General features: G+C 45.6%; 1 protein-coding gene across 50 annotated transcripts in view; it reads right to left on the reverse strand.

Annotated features, from left to right (window-relative positions):
* The window catches only part of LOC110505152 (LIM and calponin homology domains-containing protein 1), a 155,528-nt gene that overhangs the window by 47,931 nt on the left and 82,942 nt on the right, over nt 1-24,655 (reverse strand). For 21 of the 50 annotated variants that reach the window (XM_090219876.1, XM_090219883.1, XM_090219875.1 and 18 more), the window contains exons 4-6: nt 19,106-19,212; nt 10,917-10,947; nt 2,809-2,919 (exon numbers count right to left, since the gene is read on the reverse strand). In XM_090219876.1, the coding sequence (XP_090076002.1) occupies nt 2,809-2,919; nt 10,917-10,947; nt 19,106-19,212 (249 nt within the window). Of the gene's footprint in view, nt 1-2,808; nt 2,920-10,088; nt 10,630-10,916; nt 10,948-11,094; nt 11,209-19,105; nt 19,213-20,713; nt 21,217-24,655 lie in introns of those variants that run through there. The other 29 variants (XM_090219901.1, XM_090219900.1, XM_090219898.1 and 26 more) reach the window with 8 other exon arrangements.

Raw genomic sequence — 24,655 nt, forward strand, 5'->3', positions numbered from 1 at the left:
TTCCAGCTCTTAGAAAAGCTTTTCCTTCCCGCCTGCCTGAGAAACCTCCTGGTCTTGCCTTGTTTCTCTTCCTCCCCTCCCATTCCCCCTCCTGGCAGCCACCTACCCCCCTCTTTAACCCCCCTCTCTATCGCCTTACTTTACCCCTCTCTCCTACTCCCGCTCTTCCCCTCGCTCTTTCTGTCTCTTTCCCTCCTTCAGCCCCTCTCAATTCAATTCAATTCAATTCAAAGGGCTTTATTGGCATGGGAAACATATGTTTACATTGCCCAAGCAAGTGAAATAGTGAAATAAACAATACAAAATGAACTGTAAACATTAAGCTCACAAAGGTTTCAACGGAATAAAGACATTTAAAATGTCATATTATGGCTATGTACAGTGTTATAACGATGTGCAAATAGTTAACGTACAAAAGGAAAAATAAATAAACACATATGGGATGTATTTACAGTGGTGTTTGTTCTTCACTGGTTGCCATTTTCTTGTGGCAACATGTCACACATCTTGCTGTTGTGATGGCACACTGGTATTTCACCCAATAGATATGGGAGTTTATCAAAATTGGACTTATTTTCAAATTCTTTGTGGGTCTGTGTAATCTGAATCTGAATCTGAATCTGATTCAGCCTAATTCTGCTCTGCATGCATTATTTGGTGTTTTACGTGGTACACGGACAATATTTTAGCAGAATTCTACATGCAGAGTCTCTCTGCATCCTCCCACTATCCCTTTCAGTTTCCCTCCCTCCCTCCCTCCCTCCCTCCCTCCCTCCCTCCCTCCCTCCCTCCCTCCCTCCCTCCCTCCCTCCCTCCCTCCCTCCCTCCCTCCCTCCCTCCCTCCCTCCCTCCCTCCCTCCCTCCCTCTTCCCTACTTCCACTTCAACCCCTTTCCTATCCAATTTACTCCCCCCTTTTCTTCCTCTCCCTCTGTGCCAGATCCTGAGTGAAGGAGGATGCTCAGGTCCTATTTGTCTGACCTTGTGATGGGTGTGGGGGGAGGGGTTGTGGGTATTTTGGGTACAATGGCTAGCTTTGAGTGGCAACTCTGGGGGGGGGGGGGGGGGTCTTACTTATTGGTCAGATCAGCCTGTGAACCCCCAAGCTGAAACCTGAGTGAGCTCAGACAACAGCAGTGGTCCTGGAGCTAAAGGGCGTGCCGGCTTTTGTTCCATCCCAACACTAACACACCTAGAGCCCTACTTTAGGAATGTGTCTGGTGGCCATTGAACTGACTAGCCTTCAGAGAGCCTCACTTTTTCAGGCCCTTTTTCAGGTAACAAACTATGATGCTTTATTTTCAGACAGGATATTCAACTGATCTATTGACTGAATGTTATTTGTCAAGTTAAATTACTATTTGTCTACATCAACACTAAGTTTACATAATTTGAGCCTCTCACCACTACAACAGCTAACACATATCACTACATCTCCTGTATTACGTACAACATTATTTCATAAATATATTGAATTTCTCTCTCACTTTAAGTCACTGCCCGTTATCTTTTGTTAAGTGGAGACGTGGCCCGGTTGTGGTGGATTATAAGGACATCTGGGAAAGCATTCTAGGCTTATTGGTCATTTCTCATTTGAAGAGAATAGCAGTGGGGGATGTCAAATTGCTGGGATGGAATAAATGGCAGAGGAGTGACATCATGCTCTGAATGGGGGGACCGGTAGCTACAGCCACGTCCCTGTCTGTCCCTCAATGTCTGTCAAAAGCCAAAGTCCAGGTTCCAATAGGCCTGACTGACACTGGTTCTGGACACGGGTGGAAAAAGTACCCAATTTTCATACTTGAGTACAGGTAAAGATACCTTAATAGAAAATGACTCAAGTAAAAGTCACTCAGTAAAATACTACTTGATTGAATGTCAAAAAGTGGTTGGTTTTAAATATACTTAAGTATCAAAAGTAAAAGCAAAAGTATAAATCATTTCAAATTCCTTATATTAAGCAAACCACATGGCACAATTTTTACAATTTTCTTTATAAATGTACGGATAGCCAGCAGCACAGTCCAACACTCAGACATCATTTACAAACAAATAATTTGTGTTCAGTGAGTCCGCTAGATCAGAGGCAGTAATGATGACCAGGGATGTTCTCTTGATAAGTGTGTGAATCTAACCATTTTCCTGTCCTGCTAACCGTTCAAAATGTAACAAGTACTTTTGGGTGTCAGTGAAAACATATGGAGTAAAAACAACATTATTTTCTTTAGGAATGTAGTGGAGTAGAAGTTGTCAAAAAATAGAAATGGTAAAGTAATGTACAGATACCCCCCCCCCCCCAAAAAAACAACTTAAGTAGTACATTAAAGTATTTTTACTTAAGTACTCTACACCACTGGTTCTGGAAGACCAGCGGAAGGCCTGAGATCATCACTAGATAGATAGACAGACAGACAGACAGACAGACAGAGAGGGAGGGAGAGAGGGAGAGAGGGAGGGAGAGAGGGAGAGAGGGAGAGAGAGAGAGCTCATTCTCGTCTAGGGACGACTCCATGAGGAGGGGAAGAGAGAAGAGGAGATAAAGGAAGTTGTGAAACAATGAATGCACCCCGAGGAGAGCTTGCATAATAACATCCTTATGTCTGCAAAATAAAACATATGCTTTGGTTGGACAGTGCCTTCTTGTCTAATATTCCTAATAGTACAGTCACTTAGCAACTGCAAAAAGTACCTAAAATTCACAGCCCTTCAAGGAATTGGACCCCCAACCTTAACATTGTTAGCACTAGAACACAAGCAACTGAGCCTCCACAAACCCCGGGGTTTATGACATCTCATAGCCTTTACGTACCTTTCGCATCTGTGACAGCAAGCCTTCAAACTCCTTCAGGTCAAGTGTGGGCCCGTTGTAGGAAATGCAGCTGTTGGCAGCCCGGCCCAGCCAGTATATGGTAATCAGAACCTGGGGAGGAATTACAACAGGAGGAGGATTTAGAGCCAGTATTAACAAGACAATGCATTAACGTCACACTCTGTAGTTTTCAATTTAATGGCAGTTCATGTCCAATTGACCCAACCACACAGTTGACCAACTTTTGGCAACACTTTTGGCCTAACCAATTCCCAGTGGTCTCATTCTCCATATCTTGTGCACAAGTTGTGTGTAATTTATTGTCACACCCTGACCATAGAGACCCATTGTTTCTCTATGGTGTAGTAGGTCAGGGCGTGACTGGGGTGTTCTAGTTTATTATTTCTATGTGGTGTTCTAGTTTTCATATTTCTATGTTGGTGTGCTTGATATGGTTCCCAATTAGAGGCATCTGGCAATCATTGTCTCTAGTTGGGGATCAAATTTAGGTAGCCTTTTTCCACCTGTGTTTTGTGGGATATTGAATTTGGTATTTCGAGTTAGTCCATGTGCACCGCTGTAGTCACGGTTTGTTGTTTGTTTCTTGTTTTTGTTTGATAGTTTCACATAAAAATAAATTATGTAGAACTTTAATCACGCTGCGACTTGGTCCGTCTCTACAAATGATTGTGACATTTATGATGCAAGGCTGCTAGCACATGATACATTAGCTAATGTGCTAATTAGCAGAGTTGCTAAATATATGCTTTATGGGCACAATGTCGCACACCAAAACCAACTGTTTACTTCCTGAGTAAACCTGGCAAAATGCCACCGCAAAATCAACATATGAGCAAAGTTAGCATACTGTAGGTCACGAAATACCTTCCTGACAGCTCTAAGGTATACTTCACAACGCTAATGCTATCCAACAGTAACACAAGCATTCTCAGCCAACTGAGAACAATCAGAGAAATCCACATTACACACTGTGATAGATGCCAGCTATGGCTCAAAGGCACACTGTACCCATTAGCTAGAAAAAATATACAATTTTCTCCGTTGAGTGTTTGTTTAATGTGAAGTCATGGCATACAACCCAAATCACCCTCAATTCCACTTGTCTTTAATTTGTGAGGAGTACCAACAACAGTTTTATCAAAATGGCCACCAACAGGGTTCACTTCCTGTTTTTTTTGGTCCACTCTTTTCACTATCATTGGAATTGGCTAGTGATGGGTTTCTGTACAAGCAAGACAAGACCTAGCCATTGTCCTGGCCACAAATCAGGTCAATATGAACACAATGTGAACACACAGCTATATTTCTCTCTCTCTTTACCATTGCCACATGGGTAAGGTTGATTTACTACTCTAGTATAGCCCTAACCCATTCATAGAGGCTAACTACCTTTAGCGCCTATTGACGATAGTGTCTTCTGGCCTGAGGAAGTTTTGATAAGAGTCCTGACGCTCATTCTAAACGTTAAAGCGCATCGCTTTCAGTCCGTTTTATAGAAATATAAGGAACGTATCTTTCATATCGGAGATAAATCATTTTCAAAAAACAAAAGGTTACATTACGCCACATCTTTACAGGGTCACCATGTTACAATGCTTGTTTACGGGAAACAGAAGGAAGACAAAGAGGCGTTACCGAACACCTGTGTATAAACGGAAGACAGAACCACACGTGTTGTCACTGAAAATACTGTCTGCTCAAACTGTGTTAAAACCTGTGCACAGTAAGTGTATATTTAGTATTTGTGAAATTATTTTGAGGTGATATGAAAGTAGAGGGCTTTACAATTCTAAAACTGTACCGCAATTGAGAATCAATTCACGTTTAGATGGAGTATTTGGCTGTTTTGGCTGCCAGAGCCAATTCACCTCTAAACAGAACATGTAAACTCCTTGGATTATAAAGGGTAACATTAGGCTCCTTTAGTCCATTTTTGGGCTAGCATAGCCCTGACAAACTAATTTACTGTGCCAACCTCATCCGCTATCTATCTCATCTCCCTCTATGTAGCTAGGCTGTCTCATCTCCCTCTATTTAGCAAAGCCATTGTGTGGACTCAGCACTCTTGAGATAGGGTGCAGGCCATGCAGCAGGCTGTTAACCAGCCTGACAGCTTAGTGGAGTCTGCCACTAGCACAGTCAGTGTAGTCAGCTCAGCTATCCCCATTGAGACCGTGTCTGTGCCTCGATCTAGGTTGGGCAAAACTAAACATGGCGGTGTTCGCCTTAGCAATCTCACTGGAATAAAGACCTCCTCCATTCCTGTCATTATTGAAAGAGATTGTGATATCTCACATCTCAAAATAGGGCTACTTAATGTTAGATCCTTCACTTCCAAGGCAATTATAGTCAATGAACTAATCACTGATCATAATCTTGATGTGATTATGACTGAAACATGACTTAAGCCTGATCAATTTACTGTGTTAAATGAGGCCTCTCCTCCTGGTTACACTAGTGACCATATCCCTGGCGCATCCCGCAAAGGTGGAGGAGTTGCTAACATTTACGATAGCAAATTTAATTTTACCCAAACAAATATTACTGCGTTTTTGTCTTTTGAGCTTCTAGTCATGAAATCCTCAAGGTTCCGTTTTGGGACCACTATTGTTTTCACTATATATTTTACCTCTTGGTGATGTAATTCGAAAACATAATGTTAACTTTCACTGCTATGCGGATGATACACAGCTGTACATTTTGGTGAAACATGGTGAAGCCCCAAAATTGCCCTCCCTGGAAGCCTGTGTTTCAGACATGAGGAAGTGGATGGCGGCACATTTTTTACTTTTAAACTCGGACAAAACAGATAATTAAAAATAATTCATAATCGGATGTAATAAATGTATCACTTGCCACTTTAAACAATACCACTTTAAATAATGTTTACATACCCTACATTACTCATCTCATATGTATATACTGTACTCTATACCATGTACTGCATCTTGCCTATGCTGTTCGGCCATCGCTCATCCATGTATTTTTATGTACATATTCTTATTCATTCCTTTACACTTGTGTGTATAAGGTAGTTGTTGTGAAATTGTTAGATTACTTGTTAGATGTTACTGCATGGTCGGGAACTAGAAGCACAAGCATTTCGCTACACTCACATTAACATCTACTAACCATGTGTAGGTGACAAATAACATTTGATTTGATTTGCTAATTCTAGGTCCCAAGGAACAAAGAGATATTCTGTTGGATCTGACAATTAATTTTGATGGTTGTACAGTCGTCTCAAATAACACCGAGACGGACCTCTGCATCACTCTGGATCCTGATCTCTCTTTTGACAAACATATCAAGACGATTTCAAGGACATCTTTTTTTCCATCTTCGTAACATTGCAAAAATCAGAAACTTTCTGTCCAAAAATGTGGCAGAAACATTAATCCATGCTTTTGTCACTTCTAGATTAGACTACTGCAATGCTCTACTTTCCGGCTACCCGGATAGAGCACTAAATAAACTTCAGTTAGTGCTAAACATGACTGCTAGAATCTTGACTAGAACCTAAACATGTGATCATATTAAACCAGTGCTAGCCTCTCTACAGTGCCTTCCTGTTAAGGCTAGGGCTGATTTTAAAGGTTTTACTGCTAACCAACAAAGCATTACATGGGCTTGCTCCAACAATCGCTCCGATTTGGTCCTGCTGTAAATACCTACACGTACGCTACGGTCACAAGACGCAGGCCTCCTTATTGTTCCTAGAATTTCTAAGCAAACAGCTGGAGGCAGGGCTTTCTCCTATAGAGCTCCATTTTTATGGAATGGTCTGCCTATCCATGTGAGAGAAGCAGAAGCAGACTCGGTCTCAAACCTTCAAGTCTTTATTAAAGACTCATCTTTTCAGTAGGTCCTATGATTAAGTGTAGTCTGGCTTAGGGGTGTGAAGGTGAACTGAAAAGCACAGGAGCGACGAAACACCCTTGCTGTCCCTGCCTGGCCGGCTCCCCTCTTTCCACCGGGATTCTCTGGCTCTAACCATTATTAAAGTGGCTAGAGTTGAGTCAGTATGTTGTCAGCAGCCACTCAATGTTAGTGATGGCTGTTTAACAGTCTGATGGCCTTGAGATAGAAGCTGTTTTTCAGTCTCTCGGTCCCAGCTTTGATGCACCTGTACTGACCTCGCCTTCTGGATGATAGCGGGGTGAACAGGCAGTGGCTCGGTTGGTTGTTGTTTTTGATGATCTTTTTGGCCTTCCTGTGACATCGGGTGGTGTAGGTGTCCTGGAGGGCAGGTAGTTTGCCCCCGGGGATGCGTTGTGCAGACCTCACTATCCTCTGGAGAGCCTTACGGTTGTGGGCGGAGCAGTTGCCGTACCAGGCAGTGATACAGCCCGACAGGATGCTCTCAATTGTGTATCTGTAAAAGTTTGTGAGTGCTTTCGGTGACAAGACAAATTTCTTCAGCATCTTGAGGTTGAAGAGGTGCTGTTGCGCCTTCTTCACCACGCTGTAGGTGGGTGGATCATTTCAGTTTGTCCGTGATGTGTACGCCGAGGAACTTAAAACTTTACACCTTTTCCACTACTGTCCCATCGATGTGGATAGGGGGCTGCTCCCTCTGCTGTTTCCTGAAGTCCACGATCATCTCCTTTGTTTTGTTGACGTTGAGTGTGAGGTTATTTTCCTGACACCACACTCCGAGGGCCCTCACCTCCTCCCTGTAGGCCGTCTCGTCGTTGTTGGTAATCAAGCCTACCACTGTAGTGTCGTCTGCAAACTTGATGATTGAGTTGGAGGCGTGCATGGCCACACAGTCATGGGTGAACACGGAGTACAGAAGAGGGCTGAGAACGCACCCCCCAGTGTTGAGGATCAGCGGGGTGGAGATGTTGTTTACCTACCTTCACCACTTGGGGGTGGCCCATCAGGAAGTCCAGGACCCAGTTGCAAAGGGCAGGGTCTTGAGCTTAATGACGAGTTTGGAGGGTACTATGGTGTTAAATGCTGAGCCGTAGTCAATTAACAGCATTCTTGAATAGGTATTCCTCTTGTCTAGATGGGTAAGGGCAGTGTGATTGCGATTAGTCCGTGATTGACTGTAGACCATGCCACATACCTCTTTATTTGGTCTGGGAGCAAGACATCGGTGTCCGTGACAGGGCTGGTTTTCTTTTTGTAGTCCGTGATTGGCTGTAGACCCTGCCACATACCTCTCGTGTCTGAGCCGTTGAATTGCGACTCTACTTTGTCTCTATACTGACGCTTAGCTTGTTTGATTGCCTTGCGGAGGGAATAGCTACACTGTTTGTATTCGGTCATGTTTCCGATCACCTTGCCCTGATTAAAAGCAGTGGTTCGCGCTTTCAGTTTTGCGCGAATGCTGCCATCAATCTACAGTTTCTGGTTGGGGAATGTTTTAATAGACGCTGTGGGTACAACATCACCGATTCACTTGCTAATTAACTCGCTCACAGATTCATCAATGTTGTTGTTCGACGCTATGCGGAACATATCCCAGTCCACGTGATCGAAGCAATCTTGAAGCGTGGAATCTGATTGGTCGGACTAGCGTTGAACAGACCTGAGCACGGGTGCTTCCTGTTTTAGTTTCTGTTTATAATTGGGGGAGAAGGGCCTTGGTCAGGGAGGTGACCAATAACCAGGTGGTCACCCTGGCAGAGCTCTAGAGTCCTCTGTGGAGATGGGAGAAACTTATAGAAGGATATCCATCTCTGCAGCACTCCACCAATCAGGCGTTTATGGTAGAGTGGCCAGACGGAAGCCACTCCTCAGTAAAAGGCACATGACAGCCCACTTGGAGTTTGCCAAAAGGCACCTAAAGACTCTCATACCATGAGAAGCAAGATTCTCTGGTCTGATGAAACCAAGATTGAACTCTGGCCTGAATGCCAAACGTCACGTCTGGAGGAAACCTGGCACCATCCCTACGGTGAAGCATGGTGGTGGCAGCATCATTCTGTGTCAAGGACTGGGAGACTATTCAGGATCGAGGCAAAGATGAACGGAGCAAAGTACTGAGAGGTCCTTGATAAACTATGTTCTACATTTTTTTCTTCCTGTTTCAGGAATTGATTTCACTAAGTACTGCCCCTATATATAGGACCTTCCACCTCCACCTGGGATATGGATACCTGATGTAGACCTAAGGGTCAAAATGTTGTAAATAAATATCATCTGGGAGCATGAGAAGCAGTGTGCGGCAATTTCCTTTCTGTTTTCCATGAGTTTGCCAACAACTCCAGCACCTGCTGAAAGTACCTGGATGTGCATACTGTATGTTCTTCAGCTTCTATCATTGATGAAAACCTGATCCAGAGCGCTCAGGACCTGACTGGGGCGAAGGTTCACTTTCCAACAGGATAACGCAGGAGTGGCTTCGGGACAAGTCTCTGAATGTTCGTGAGTGGTCCAGCCAAAGCCCGGACTTGAACTCGATCAAACATCTCTGGAGAGACCTGAAAATAGCTATGTAGCAACACTCCCCATCCAACCTGACAGAGCTTGAGAGGATCTGCAGAGAAAATTGGGATAAACTCCCCAAATACAGGTGTGCCAAGCTTGTAGCGTCATACCCAAGAAAACTCGAGGCTGCAAAAGGTGCATCAACGAATTACTGAGTAAAGGGTCTGAATACTTGTGTAAATGTGATATTTCCGTTTTTTTTTTTTTTTTTTAAGTTAGCAAAAAATTCTTAACCTGCTTTTACTTTGTCATTATGGGGTATTGTGTGTAGATTGACGAGGGGGGGGAGTGTTTTAATCAATGTTAGATATTCTGTAACCTAACAAAATGTGGAAAAAGTCAAGGGGTCTGAATACTTTCCAAAGGCACTTTAAGTACATTTCAGCAATTACATTTACTTTTGATACTTAAGTATATTTTAAACCAATTCATTTTAGACTTTTACTCAAGTAGTATTTTACTGTGTGACTTTCACTTTTACTTGAGTCATTTTCTATTAAGTTTACTTTACTTTAATAACTCAAGTCTGACAATTGGGTACTTTTCCACCACTGCTTTTACAGTGCTTGTTTTCTCTGATATGCTTTACGAGACCCAACTAAATGTGTTCTTTCCAGATGGGAAAATAACCACTTTGTGTCACAAGCACACACACATTAACACGCGTGCACACAACATTCGCACAAGAGCATGAGCACACTCATGCACAAGCACGCACAAACACCAACTTCACCCAGCAGCAGTTCCACACCTACAGAACCAAAACACCAAACAATATTTACAATAAAACATACCTACAACATAAACAAAATAGATACCTTATTGTTTACGTATGCATCAGTTTAACATTGCATAAGGCCAGCAGAATTCCATCCAGTCCCTCATGATAGTCCCTTTTCCTAGCCGAGTCCGAGCTGCGTTTACAAAACAGTCCAAAAATACTTCTCCACCTATCTCATCTTCTCAGTCTGATGGTGCTCAGAGTCTGAGCAAAAAGATGAATAATTGAATACTGCTGCTGCAGTTTGCAACAACGAAAAGACTACAGTCGACACCAGCACTAGGCTAGCTCCCTCTACAGCTGTTGTGAGTTCATGGGATGTTCTGATGCAGTGCCGACGGAGTCTAATGTAGCGTTTCAATGTCCCTCTGCTAAAACAGCTAAAACAGCTCGGTCAGCTGTGGAGCTAGAGCTGGAGATGGCCTACAGAGTACACTATAGCTAGCCAAGTCAAGCAGAGAGCTGCCATTGCTCACACCGCAGAGAATGACAACAGCACTATGCTAGCTCGCTAGCTCCTCTTAAAGCAGCAGAGACAGGAGATAGATGGAGAGTGAGAGAGTGAGGGAGTGTGTGTGAGAGAGAGAGAGAGAGAGAGAGAGAGAGAGAGAGAGAGAGAGAGAGAGAGAGAGAGAGAGAGAGAAGCGTTAATGGGATGGACTGACTGAGGGAGAGGGATACCTTACTGATGATGAAGAGAAAGGTGCGACAGAGAAATAAAGAATGACAGAAATAGAGAGAACACAGACAGAGAGGCAGACAGACAAAGTGACAGAGAGAGACCAACCCACGCATACGAGCGTACATAGCATAAACATATATTTACTGGACAAACAAAATACACAATATAGGAGGTGACACTTACATTTGTCAGCTTCCTGCTGCAGTCGGCAACCCTGCCGGGAAGAGAGAGAGAGAGAGAGAGAGAGACGAGGATGATCGTAGGTTCCAGGTTAGAGAGCTGTCAAATGAGCTGCATTCTTCGCTCTCATAGAAATAAATCAATAAAAACAACACTGTAGATACAGTATGGAATGACATACAGATGCAGTTGTGGAAAGCCCCATCTGGGCTGAGAGAGAGGGAGAGAGAAGAAGGAGGGAGAAAGTGAAAGTGGGAGAGAGAGATAGAGGGAAAGGGAAAGAGAGGGAAAGGGAGAGAGGGGAGGGAGAAAGAGAGGGAGGGAGGAGCAACAGAGACAGAGGGAAAGAGCATGCGAGAGAGACAGAGAGAGAGAGAAAGAGAGAGAGAGGGAGAGAGAAAGAGGGAACGTAGAGAGGGACAAGGGGAGAGAGAGTGGTTGAAAGAGAGAAAATAATAGTGTTTGATCTCCAAACTCTCCAGCCTGATGCTGTTGCTGCAGCACAAGTTTGTTTGGATGTTTTTTCAGTGTTCAAGAGGCTCCAGGCCATAGCAGGGCAAAGGTGGAGAGGCCAGAGTGCCTTTCAATCACACACACAAACCACACAAATTCAATTATTATTTCATTTTCTTTTTCTGACACAAAGATGGTTTGCCTTTCTTTCTCCCGCTAACATATTTTTCATCAAACTAAATAAACATTAAACCATGTGTCAGTTTCAGAATGGTTACAGACTGAATTATATCTACAGGTTCTGTGTTTGTCTAGCATGTGAGTGTGAGTGCATGAGTTTGTGTGTGTGCCTGTGACCGTGAGCCTCCGTTTGTGTGTGTATAGTGCACATTCGTGAAGGAACACATGCATGTGTGTAGTTGGTGAGCTGATCTAAGGCTACAGTTGATACTTTACTCACACACTAGTCAGCAGAGGCGATAGGTCAACCTTGTTGGCTTGTTCAGCTCCCACACACTGTTCCTTGTCATTATGATCTGTACAGGTCACCCAGAGGTTAAGAGTGTTATGCAGCTAACTCCCACATGAGTGGGATTATTACGAAACTGTCAATCAAATGACTCATGTCCAGATCGTTAGTTGGTGGAAGTTTAATCACGTGAGGAATGAAAAGTTTCCATTGAGTTACATGTCAATATGCTTGTTCATTCCTAACCCTTATTTTACCAGGTTGGCTGAGAACACATTCTCTTCAATGACCTAGGGAAGAATTGCAGGAGAATGAACAGGGCTTGAATGAGCCAATTGGAAGCTGAGGATGATTTGGTAGACACCAAGGATAACACCCCCCATACTCTTGAGACAAGTGCCATGGGATCATGTAGATTCACTAATCCTTATACTATATGACTCAGATCAGGCTTGGCTGTTTTGAGGTGGAGGTAATTTGTCGATCAGGTATTCTGTGCAGCCCCTAGCCCTGTCAGATTCTCATTCAGGGTTCAAAAGCCAGATCTCTCCAATTATTAAAAGAAAAGCTCTATAGCAACTGCAAGATATTTGGAAGATATTCTGTTTGTTCCCATTTCTGGCCGATTTGATAGAGAGACATGTAAAGGGGATCCTTTTGCCTTTACATGAAATCCCCTTGTGTAAGGGGTACGTAACTGGTGGCAGGGAAGTCAGACGCAGGGGAGCAGAACTAGGTAATAGCCGGAGCAGTTTAATTGCAAAACCAACGGCATAAATAAATAATCAACATGGGTTCAAAACCCGACGCGCACCCGTAAACTGATGCACAAGCACTTACAACAAACAATTCCACACAAAGACATGGGGGGAACAGCGGGTTAAATACACAGAAATAAATGAGGGACATGAAAACCAGGTGTGTAGGAAAACAAGACAAAACAAATGGAAAATGAAAAGTGGATCGACGATGGCTAGAAGGCCGGTGACGCCGACTGTTGAACGCCGCCCGAACAAGGAGAGGAACCGACTTTGGTGGAAGTGGTGACAGTACCCGACCCCCGACCCCCCCCCCCCTTGACATGTGGCTCCAGCAGCTCGCTGGCACTGGCCTCGGGGACAACCCGGAGGGCGAGTTGCAGGGCGATCCAACGGTGGAACTCCCGCAGCATTGAAGGGTCCAACACGTCCTCCACTGGAACCCAGCATCTCTCCTCCGGACTGTACCCCTCCCACTCCACGAGGTACTGAAGGCCCCTCGCCCGACGCCTCAAATCCAGTATGGATCGAACGGAGTATGCCGGGGCCCCCTCGGGGGCAGAGGAACCTACCGCACCTCAGACTCCTGGAGTGGGCCAGCCACCACCGGCCTGAGGAGAGACACATGGAACGAGGGGTTAATATGGTAATCGGGGGGAAGCTGTAACCTGTAACTCACCTCGTTCAGTCTCCTCAGGACTTTAAATGGCCACACAAACCGAGGACCCATCTTCCGGCAGGGCAGACAGAGGGGCAGGTTTCGAGTCGAGAGCCAGACCCGGTCCCCCGGGGCGAACACCGGGGCCTCACTGCGGTGACGGTCTGCGCTGGCTTTCTGGCGCAGCACGGCGTGCTGAAGGTGAACATGAGCGGCGTCCCATGTCTCCTCCACGTGCCGGAATCAGTCGTCCACCGCAGGAGCCTAGGTCTGACTCTGATGCCAAGGAGCCAGAACCGGCTGATACCCCAGTTACTGTACGCACTGGAAGGGGGACAGGTTAGTGGAGGAGTGGCGGAGCGAGTTCTGGGCCATCTCTGCCCAGGGCACGAACGCCGCCCACTCCCCCGGCCGGTCCTGGCAATAAGACCTCAGAAACCTACCCACATCCAGGTTAACTCTCTCCATCTGCCCGTTACTCTCGGGGTGAAAACCTGAGGTAAGGCTGATCGAGACCCCCAGATGTTCCATGAACGCCCTCCAGACCCTCGAAGTGAACTGTGGACCCCGATCAGACACTATGTCCTCAGGCACCCCGTAGTGCAGGAAGACGTGTGTAAACAAGGCCTCCACAGTCTGTAGGGCCGTAGGGAGACCGGGCAAAGGGAGGAGACGGCAGGACTTAGAAAAATGTTCCACAACGACCAGGATCGTGGTGTTACCCTGTGAGGGAGGAAGATGAGTAAGGAAATCCACCGACTGGTGCGACCACGGCCGTTATGGAACGGGTAAGGTGTGTAGCTTCACTCTGGGCAGGTGCCTAGGAGCCTTACACTGGGTGCACACTGTGCAGGAGGAAACATAAACCCTCACATCCTTAGCCAAAGTGGGCCACCAGTACTTCCCACAGCGCACCATCTGACCAATGCCTGGATGAACAGAGGAAGGTGACGTGTGGGCCCAATAGATCAGCCCGTGACGGACAACAGAGAGAACGTACAGACTCCCAGTGGGACACTGGAGGGGAGTGGGCTCTGCACGTAGCGCCTGCTGAATGTCCAGCTCCCATACTACTGGCGCCTCCAGGCAGGAGGTGGGAGTATGGGAGTGGGATCCACGGGCCGCTCCTCTGTGTCATACATCTGGGACACTGCGTCTGCCTTAGCGTTCTGCGAACCTGGTCTGTAAGAAAGGGTGAAAACAAAACGGATGAAAAACATGTCCCACCTTGCCTGGTGAGGGTTCAGTCTCCTCTCAGCCCGGATGTACTCCAGATTGCGGTGGTCAGTTCAGATGAGAAAAGGGTGTTTAGCCCCCTCAAGCCAATGTCTCCAAGCCTTCAAAGCCTTGACGACAGCCAACAGCTCCCGGTCCCCCACGTCATAGTTTCACTCTGCCGGGCTGAGCTTCCTCGAGAAGAAGGTACAGGGGCGGAGTTTTGGTGGCGTACCAGAGCACTGAGAGAGCACAGCTCCTATCCCAGCCTCGGACACGCCCACCTCCACTATGAATGCAAAAGAGGGATCTGGATGGGCCAGCACGGGAGCCGAGGTAAACAGAGCCCTCAGGGGACCAAAAGCCCTGTCTGCCTCAGCCGACCACTGCAACCGTACCGGTCCCCCCTTCAGCGGTGAAGTAATGGGAGCCGCTAAAACCACGGATAAACCTCCGGTAGTAATTGGCAAACCCTAGAAACCGCTGCACCTCCTTTACTGTGGTGGGAGTCGGCCAATTACGCACGGCTGAAATGCGGTCACTCTCCATCTCCTCCCCTGAGGTGGAAATGCGGTACCCTAGGAAGGAGACGGACTGTTGAAAGAACATGCATTTCATAGCCTTGACATACAGGTCATTCTCCAACAGACGACCAAGCACCCTGCGCACCAGGGACACATATTCGAGCATATCAGAATGTTGTCAATATACACCACTACACCCTGCCCGTGCAGGTCCCTGAAAATATCGTCTACAAAGGCTTGGAAGACTGATGGAGCATTCATCAACCCATACGGCATGATGAGGTACTCATAATGCCCTGAGGTAGTACTAAAAGCCGCCTTCCACTCGTCTCCCTCCCGGACACGCACCAGGCTGTAAGCGCTCCTGAGATCTAGTTTGGTGAAGAAGGGCGCCCCGTGCATTGACTCAATCGCTGTGGCTATGAGTGGCAGCAGGTAACAGTACCTCAGAGTGATCTGGTTAAGAGCTCGATAGTCAATACACTGGCGCAGACCTCCCTCATTCTTCTTCACAAAAAATAAACTCGAGGAGACGGGTGAAGTGGAGGACCGAATATACCCCTGACGCAGGGATTTGGAGACATATGTTTCCATAGCCTCCGTCTCCACCTGTGACAGGGGATACACGTGACTCCTGGGAAGTGCAGCGTCTACCAGGAGATTTATCGATCCCCCATCGATGGGGTGGTAATTGAGTCACCTTCTTTTTACAGAAGGCGATAGCCAAATCGGCATATTCAGGGGGGTGCGCACGGTGGAAACCTGGTCTGGATTTCCACCATAGTAGCACCAATGGGAACCCTAAACATCTCCCCAAGCACTCTCGCGACCACCCCGTGAGAGCCCTCTGTTGTCACGAAACAGTGGGGTCATGACAGGCTAACCAGGGTAGGCCTAGCACCACGGGAAATGCAGGAGAGTCAATAAGAAAGAGACTGATTCTCTCCTTGTGATCCCCCTGCATCACCATGCCCAGGGGAGCGGCGGCCTCCCTAATCAACCCTGACCCTAATGGTCGACTGTCTAAGGCGTGAACGGGGAAGGGCACAGCCACGGAAACAATGGGGATCCCTAACTTATGGGCGAACGATCTGTCTATAAAATTCCCAGCCGCGCCTGAATCGACGAGCGCCTTATGCTTATTCAGGAAAAGTGACAAAAACATGTTTGATGTTTGAAACAGAGGGCTCTGGATGAGAATGGTGCCGGCTCCCCTGGGGTGACACCAGAGTGCCCTGCCTGCTGCCTCGATCCCGAGAGGAGCCAACTCGGCACCGACCGGCAGTGTGACCTCTGCGGCCACAGCACCTCCCAGCTCCATGGGCATTGGTGCGGTGGTGCTGGGCGATGGAACCAACAGACCCCGCTCTGGACGTCCACGGGTAGCCAGCAGGTTATCCAACCGAATGGACAGGTTCACCAGCTGGTCGAAGGTGAGGGTGGTGTCCCTGCAGGCCAACTCCCGACGGACGTCCTCGCGCAAACTGCAACGATAGTGGTCGATCAGGGCCCTGTCACTCCATCCCGCGCCGGCGGCCAGGGTTCGAAAGTCCAGGGCGAACTTCTGGACTCTCCTCGTCCCCTGCCTCAGATGGTAGAGACGTTCACCCGCCGCTCTACCCTCGGGCGGGTGGTTGAAGACTGCCCGGAAACGGCGGATGAAATCCTCAAAATGTCTCCTGTCTCCGCGTCTCCTTCTCCCCACACGGCGTTGGCCCACTCCAGGGCTTTCCCTGAGAGGCACGAGACGAGGGCGGACACCCTCTCACGGCCCGAAGGAGCCAGGTGGACGGTTGCCAGGTAGAGATTTAGCTGCAATAGGAAACCCTGGCAGCGTGCAGCCGTCCCGTCATACTCCCGGGGAAGGGCGAGAATCCCACTGGGACCGGGTGAAGAGGGGTCGAGTAGTGGAGGCCTTGGTTGTGCTGGTGGAGGCGGAGGAACTCCCTGTCTCTCCCAGCGGTCCATGGTTTGGACGACGCAGTCCATGGCGGCGCCGAGATGGTGGATCATCGCTGCTTGCTCCTGGAAGCGCTCCTCGACCCCTATACCAGGGGCACCTGCTCCTGCTGACTACAGTAAACATGTGCACAAGCACTTACAACAAACAATTCCACACAAAGACATGGGGGTGGAACAGCGGGTTAAATACACAAAAATAAATGAGGGAAATGAAAACCAGGTGTGTAGGAAAACAAGACAAAACAAATGGAAAATTAAAAGTGGATCGACGATGGCTAGAAGACCGGTGACGCCGACCGCAGAATGCCGCCTGAACAAGGAGAGGAACCGACTTCGGTGGAAGTCGTGATACCTTGAGAGGAACACGTTTGTTGGTCGGCAACATAATACTCATATCTGATCCAACAGAAAAAGGGGGAAGAAAAGGGAAGAGAGATTGAGAGAGAGACAGTGAGAGAGACAGCAAGACAACAAGAGAAAGAGAGAGAGAGAAAGAGAGATACCTTATATAGAGAAAAAGAAAGTTCAAAAGAAAGAACGTGAAATAGGGGGGTTGAAACCAAAAGGCCAGGGGTCAAGTAAGTCTCAGCGTTAGTTTCTCCACCTCCCTCTCCAACTTCCCTCTATTCCAACAGAAGGTCCCTGTGTCATTTCACCTTCCTCCCCTCTTTATCTCCTTCCTCCTCTCCTCTCGCTTGACTAAATTAACAGAGAGACAGGTCTGTTTTCTCTACCACGCTACCTTGCTTACTTACATAACCACATCTAAAGCCTGCCTGAGAAAGAAGGCAATACAGATTCCACTAGGTAATAGATCACTGCATGTGATCTCACCTTTACTCCCTCCATCAAACTCCTTTTCCCTCTCTCACTCTCTCTTTCTTAATCTCTCTCTCTCTTTCTCAATCTCTCGCTCTCTTTCTGAATCTCTCTCTCTCTTTCTCAATCTCACTCTCTTTCTCAAACTCACTCTCTTTCTCAATCTCACTCTCTTTCTCAATCTCACTCTCTTTCTCAAACTCACTCTCTTTCTCAATCTCACTCTCTTTCTCAATCTCACTCTCTCTTGCTGTCCCTCGCTCTCTCCCCTTCGAGTATCTCTCTTCCCTCTCACTTGCCCTCTCTCCCCCCCCCCCTCTTTTGCTCTCTCTCTACCTGTCACTTATCTTGGAAATGGATCTGTTTCCATCAGCAGATGGAACAGAAGACATATTCCAGGCCATAGCACATTGTGCGGAGCGGTGTCTCTTTATGCACCCCCGTCCAAATCCGTTTTCTAGATAAAAACACACCTGCCTGAACACTGGGCAGAGTGGCAGGAGAAAAGGGTAGAGCTACACACACAATCTAAGGGACAGTAAAAAAGTCATATAAGTCAATGCAAGGATGCATTGCCATCAACAGTAGAACTTGGTTAATTCAAATACAATGAACTTTGTTTGGAGCCAAGCAAATGCACAGGCATCAGTGAAAGGGTGGACACACACACATACACATTTGCACGCATGCACAAAAACACCTTCACACACACAGTGTGACGAGTGTGTGAGTAAAGCAAATAGTATTCCCTTGGCCCACACCTGAACTCTTCATGGAATCATATGTCATGACAGAACCAGTCAAGCCATCCCGGAGACCTGCTAAGTTTGACATTGCCCTGTCACAAAGTGAAGAAACTCTCTCTCTACCTCTCTTCTTCTCTCTGTCCTTCCCAATCGTTCATTCCCTCTCTCTCGCGCTCTCTTTATTGACTGACTGACAGAGCAGCCCTGGCACAAGGATAGTTGGTGGGGGGGGGGGGCAACACCTACTCACCTAGCAACAGCTACAACGTCACAATCTCCCGCCGAGTGACGTTGCATACAGGAAAGCCACATTTCTTTGCTTTGACATTAATTACTGTACTGTTGACATAACAGCGACACAGATCGGTAGAAAGACAAGCAAATGCACACATGGATGAAAATAGATAAAGAACATGAATGAAAAAACAAAGACATACAGGCTGACAGCTAGACAGACACAGAAAGACACAGACAGAACAACTGTCCAACCACCCTACGGAGAGTGAGTCGGCCAGTATAATCAACGAGCCAGTCTTTCAGCCACCCAGCCAGTCAGGGAAGCATGTGTGTGTGTGTGTGATGTCTTACTTGGTTTTGGGGCGTGTCGAGGTGTCCTGTAAGTCCCCGGGGTCAAACAGCTGAGAGCCCTTCAGTCCCAGCTCCTCACAGCCACGCAGGAACACACTCAGGTTGTCCTGTGGAGAGAGGGCGCATGCACACACACACGTGCACACACACACAGTTAAAATAGGGCACATACTCACTTTTACTCAGAGAAAGGTGAATACCCTCCTTTTGTGGATAAAGGGAGAAATACATTGAGATTGTCCCCCATCATGGACACACACATGGAGACTAGAGGTCGACCGATTATGATTTTTCAACGCCGATACCGATATCGATTATTGGGGGACCAAAAAAAGCCAGTACCGATTAATCGGCCGATTGTTGAAATTTATTTGTAGTAATGACAATTACAACAATACTGAATTAACACTTATTTTAACTTAATACATCAATAAAATCAATTTAGCCTCAAATAAATAATGAAACATGTTCAATTTGGTTTAAATAATGCAAAAACAAAGTGTTGGAGAAGAAAGTAAAAGTGCAATATGTGCCATGTAAGAAAGCTAACGTTTAAGTTCCTTGCTCAGAACATGAGAACATATGAAAGCTGGTGGTTCCTTCAATATTCCCAGGTAAGAGGTTTTAGATTGTAGTTATTATAGTAATTATAGGACTATTTCTCTCTATACCATTTGTATTTCATTAACCTTTGACTATTGGATGTTCTTATAGGCACTTTAGTATTGCCTGTGTAAGAGTATAGCTTCCGTACCTCTCCTCTGCCCTACCTGGGTTCCTCGAACCAGGAACACAACGACAACAGCCACCCTTGAAGCAGCGTTACCCATGCAGAGCAAGGGGAACAACTACTCCAAGTCTCAGAGCGAGCGACGTTTGAAACGCTATTAGCGCGCACCCCGCTAACTAGCTAGCCATTTCACATCAGTTACACCAGCCCAATCTTGGGAGTTGATAGGCTTGAAGTCATAAACAGCGCAATGCTTGAAGCACAACGAAGAGCTGCTGGCAAAACGCACGAAAGTGCTGTTTGAATGAATGCTTACGAGCCTGCTGCTGCCTACCACCGCTCAGTCAGATTATAGGCAACGCAGGACACGCTAGATAAACTAGTAATATCATCAACCATGTGTAGTTAACTAGTGATTATGATTGATTGATTGTTTTTATAAGATAAGTTTAATGCTAGCTAGCAACTTACCTTGGCTTACTGCATTCGCGTAACAGGCAGTAAGTATCCTTGTGGAGTGCAAAGAGAGGCAGGTAGTTATAGCGTTGGACTAGTTATCTGTAAGGTTGCAAGATTGGATCCCACGAGCGGACAAAGTGAAAATCTGTCGTTCTGCCCCTGAACGAGGCAGTTAACCCACCGTTCCTAGGCCGTCATTGAAAATAAGAATGTGTTCTTAACTGACTTGCCTAGTTAAACAAAGATTAAATAAAGGTGTAAAAAAAAGAATTGGTGACTAAAAATACCGATTTCCGATTATTATGAAAACTTGAAATCGGCCCTAATTAATCAGCCAGTCCGATTAATCGGTCGACCTCTAATGGACACACACAAGCAAACATGCACACAGGCACGCACGCTCACACTCACGCACACACCCCAGAAAGAGGAAAACAGTCCCCTCAGAGGCAGGATATGTTCCCGACATGGTTTGTCCGTCGCAGGCTGCTGGTTCAACAAACTCTTGCTTTCTCGCAACCGACTTGCTTCTTAAATTATCCTCACCCTTCTTTTCCCTGGTTGATCTCCCTTCGAGTCTCTTCCTCCCTCCGATTTTTACTCACACACTTCACTTGCAATCTCTTTTTTCTTTCCCTATCTATTTGCAACTTTCTCTTTCACTCTCTCTCTCTCTGTTTCCTCTTTCCCTATCTGCTTGTTCTTTCTCTTTCTCTGTCTTCTATACAGAGCTTGCCAGGTGTCCTACGGTCCTTTGTTCAGTTGGTAAGACCTGACCCTGCTAAGGCTCCTGTTCCCTTCTGGTCTTCAGTTCCCAGCCTCTCTCACTCTCTCCTCTCTCATTCTCCGTCTTTCTCGCACAAACACACACACACACACAGAGCAGGATTTTCTCACGTTCCAGAGCCTTTCTCAATGTGGTAAATTACCCCCCCCCCCTCCCTCCGGCATCCTGTATGTTTGGGAGAGTGCCATCTCAGCTACCCTGGAGAGGAGTCCCCACCCATAGACACCCATACCGAAAAAACAGGCTCCTGGTAAACAGTTGGGGCAAACTTTTGGCCAAGTTTTCGCAATTTTGCAGCAAGCTCATATTTTCACATGCAAATCATTTTTGGGGACAAACTGTTGCGGTAAATTTGAGGGCAAACTTGTTAACATCTGGCAAACAATTCTGGGAACTTATGGTGAACATTTTGTTTTTGGTTACTGTGTGTTAACAACATTGAAATGTATCTAAATAAACCAAATCACAACTTTAAATGAACTTACCATTCAGAGAATAAAAACTAAAACATTAAATGTAGTACATATACTAAACATGTGTTCAATGTCTTAACAGATACAAATCATCAGCATGGTATTAAAGAAAATAGCAAAGATTGGATATTTGTCAAATAAATTGTTTATTTAATCTTTTATGTAGCTACAGCATTTACATGAGAGGAATGTGAACAGTATGTGATTGTTGACCTTAGGATGTTTATGTCACACCCTGATCTGGTTCACCTGTCCTTGTGATTGTCTCCACCACCTCTAGGTGTCGCTTATTATCCCCAGTGTATATACAGTTGAAGTCGGAAGATCACATAGACCTTAGCCAAGTACATTTAAACTCAGTTTTTCACAATTCCTGACATTTAATCCTAGTAAAAATTCTCTGTCTGAGGTCAGTTAGGATCACCACTTTATTTTAAGAATGTGAAATGTCAGAATAATAGTAGAGAGAATACCTTGACTTTGCCACAACTTTGGAAGTCTGCTTGGGGTCATTGTCCATTTGGAAGACCCATTTGCGTCCAAGCTGTAACTTCCTGACTGATGTCTTGAGATGTTGCTTCAATATATCCACGTACTTGTCCTTCTTCATGATGCCATTTATTTTGTGAAGTGCACCAGAACCTCCTGCAGCAAAGCACCCCCACAACATGATGCTGCCACCCCCGTGCTTCAAGGATGGAATGGTGCTCTTCGGCTTGCAAGCCTCCCCCTTTTTCCTCCAAACATAATGATGGTCATTATGGCAAAACAGTTCTATTTTTGTTTCATCAGACCAGAGGACATTTCTCCAAAAAGTATGATATTTGTCCCCATGTGCAGTTGCAAACCGTAGTCTGGCTTTTTTTATGGCGATTTTGGAGCAGTGGCTTCTTCCTTGCTGAGCGGCCTTTCAGGTTATGTCGATATAGGACTCGTTTCACTGTGGATATATACTTTTGTACCCGTTTCCTCCAACATCTTCACTGGGTCCTTTGCTGTTGTTCTGGGATTGATTTGCACTTTTCACACCAAAGTACGTTCATCTCTAGGAGACAGAACGCATCTCCTTCCTGAGCGGTATGACGGCTGCGTGGTCCCATGGAGTTTATACTTGCGTACTATTGTTTGTACAGGTGTATGTGGTACCTTCAGGCATTTGGAAATTGCTCCCAGGGATGAACCAGACTTGTGGAGGTCTACAATTTTTTTCCTGAGGTCTTGGTTGATTTCTTTTGATTTCCCCATGATGTCAAGCAAAGAGGCACTGATTTTGAAGGTAAGCCTTGAAATACATCCACAGGTACACCTCCAATTGACACAAATAATGTCAGAAGCTTCCAAAGTCATGACATAATTTTCTGGAATTTTCCAAGCTGTTTAAAGGCACAGTCAACTTAGTATATGTTAACTTGTGACCCACTGGAATTGTGATACAGTGAATGATAAGTTAAATAATCTGTCTGCAAACAAATGTTGGAAAAATTACTTGTATCATGCACACAGTAGATGTCCTAACCGACTTGACAAAACTATAGTTTGTTTCCAGGAAATTTGTGGAGTGGTTGAAAAATGAGTTTTAATGATTCCAACCTAAGTGTATGTAAACTTCTGACTTCAACTGTAGCTTGGTTAAATTAGCACAGATGGAGAATAAGTCAAATCTAGCTATGGTAACCTAGCTAGACAGCTAACATTAGCTGACGAGTGAAACAGTGTCCGACATAGTCCAGAAGATGTGGCAGACTTAGCTAGCTAGCTAAGGTAGTAAGTTAGCTAATCTACCATTACAGACACTGAAGTGTATTTAGCTAACTAGCTAGCCAAGCGTTGACACAAAATGTACATTTAGTTATATTACGCCACAAAACACTCCAGGAAGCTAGCGTCACGAGAATGGTCATGAGGCTTTTCGTTAGCTAGCTAGTAAATATTATGACTAGCTAGCTAACGGACGTTAGCTAATGCTCAAGCTAACTGCTAGCTACCAAATTATGATTGGACAACTGATTTTGAACCTGAATGACCATCAAATTCATAATTCATATAGTTTGTTTCTTACTGATTTCAGAGCTTTCAGACTGCCAAAACACTCAACCTTAGTAACCCAGCACCAACAACCCAACCTAGATGTTTTTGAAGAAAACAACCCAACTATTGACCCAATGCCTGCAAACCAGGAATTGGGTCATCCAAACAACCCAGAAATGTTTTGAGTGTAACTTACATCTCAAATCCAGGCATGCAAGAAGCCTTGACCTGTCTGGTGAACACACATTTCTCTGTCCTCGGTTTGATTGAAGGCCTCAATCTGTATCAGTATTGAAGGCCTCAATCTGTGTTGAGCTAGCCACTACTAGTTTAAAGCAATGAAATATCTAATTGTTACAAATAATGAATGTATGAGCATCAATTGAGAATGAATGCATTTAGTTACCTTATCAATCTCAAAGACAATACACTAATTTATCACTCAAAAAAAGTGTTGAGTGATTGCTCTACAAACATATTTCCAGGGTGTTGATGCATCCTCCTCCCAGCTTCTTTCAACACCACAAGTGGGAAAGGGCATAGATCTGCAAAAGTCAAGTTTTGCTTTGATGTCAGATCAACTCACATTGTTGCTACTGTATGTTAGCTGTTGTGCTAGCTAACATGCTACTGAACTGTGACACTATCATATTGACATGCATATTGGTATTAAGACAGCAACGTTTTCACCTTAAAATACAAGTGTTTAGGTAAATAGTTACTTAGCTAGCTACCTATCACATTAATTGTGCAAGAATATGATAGCTAACGTTAGCTAGCTAAGCGCTAGCCAGTCAGTGGTACTGACAGATTGAAACAGGTATCAACAAAATGTGTTAACCTCTTTCCCATAAAACTTGCCATTGCTAACTAGGCATAATTTAGCTAATAATATGTTAAAGTTTATTAGGAAGTTTAATTAGTAAGTTAGACACTGAAACACTTTGGTAGGTAGCTAGCTAGACAGCTTGGTTTTCATTTTCCAATAGACGTTTCTAATCCCCCTGATTGGTCATCAACAGTTACTGGTCTTCGAACTTGTTTCCACAGGTTTTCCACAGATTCAAATAGAA

The sequence above is a fragment of the Oncorhynchus mykiss genome, chromosome 25 (assembly GCF_057628025.1).
Source record: "Oncorhynchus mykiss isolate SJ-2025 chromosome 25, ASM5762802v1, whole genome shotgun sequence".
Classification (NCBI taxonomy): Eukaryota; Metazoa; Chordata; class Actinopteri; order Salmoniformes; family Salmonidae; genus Oncorhynchus; species Oncorhynchus mykiss.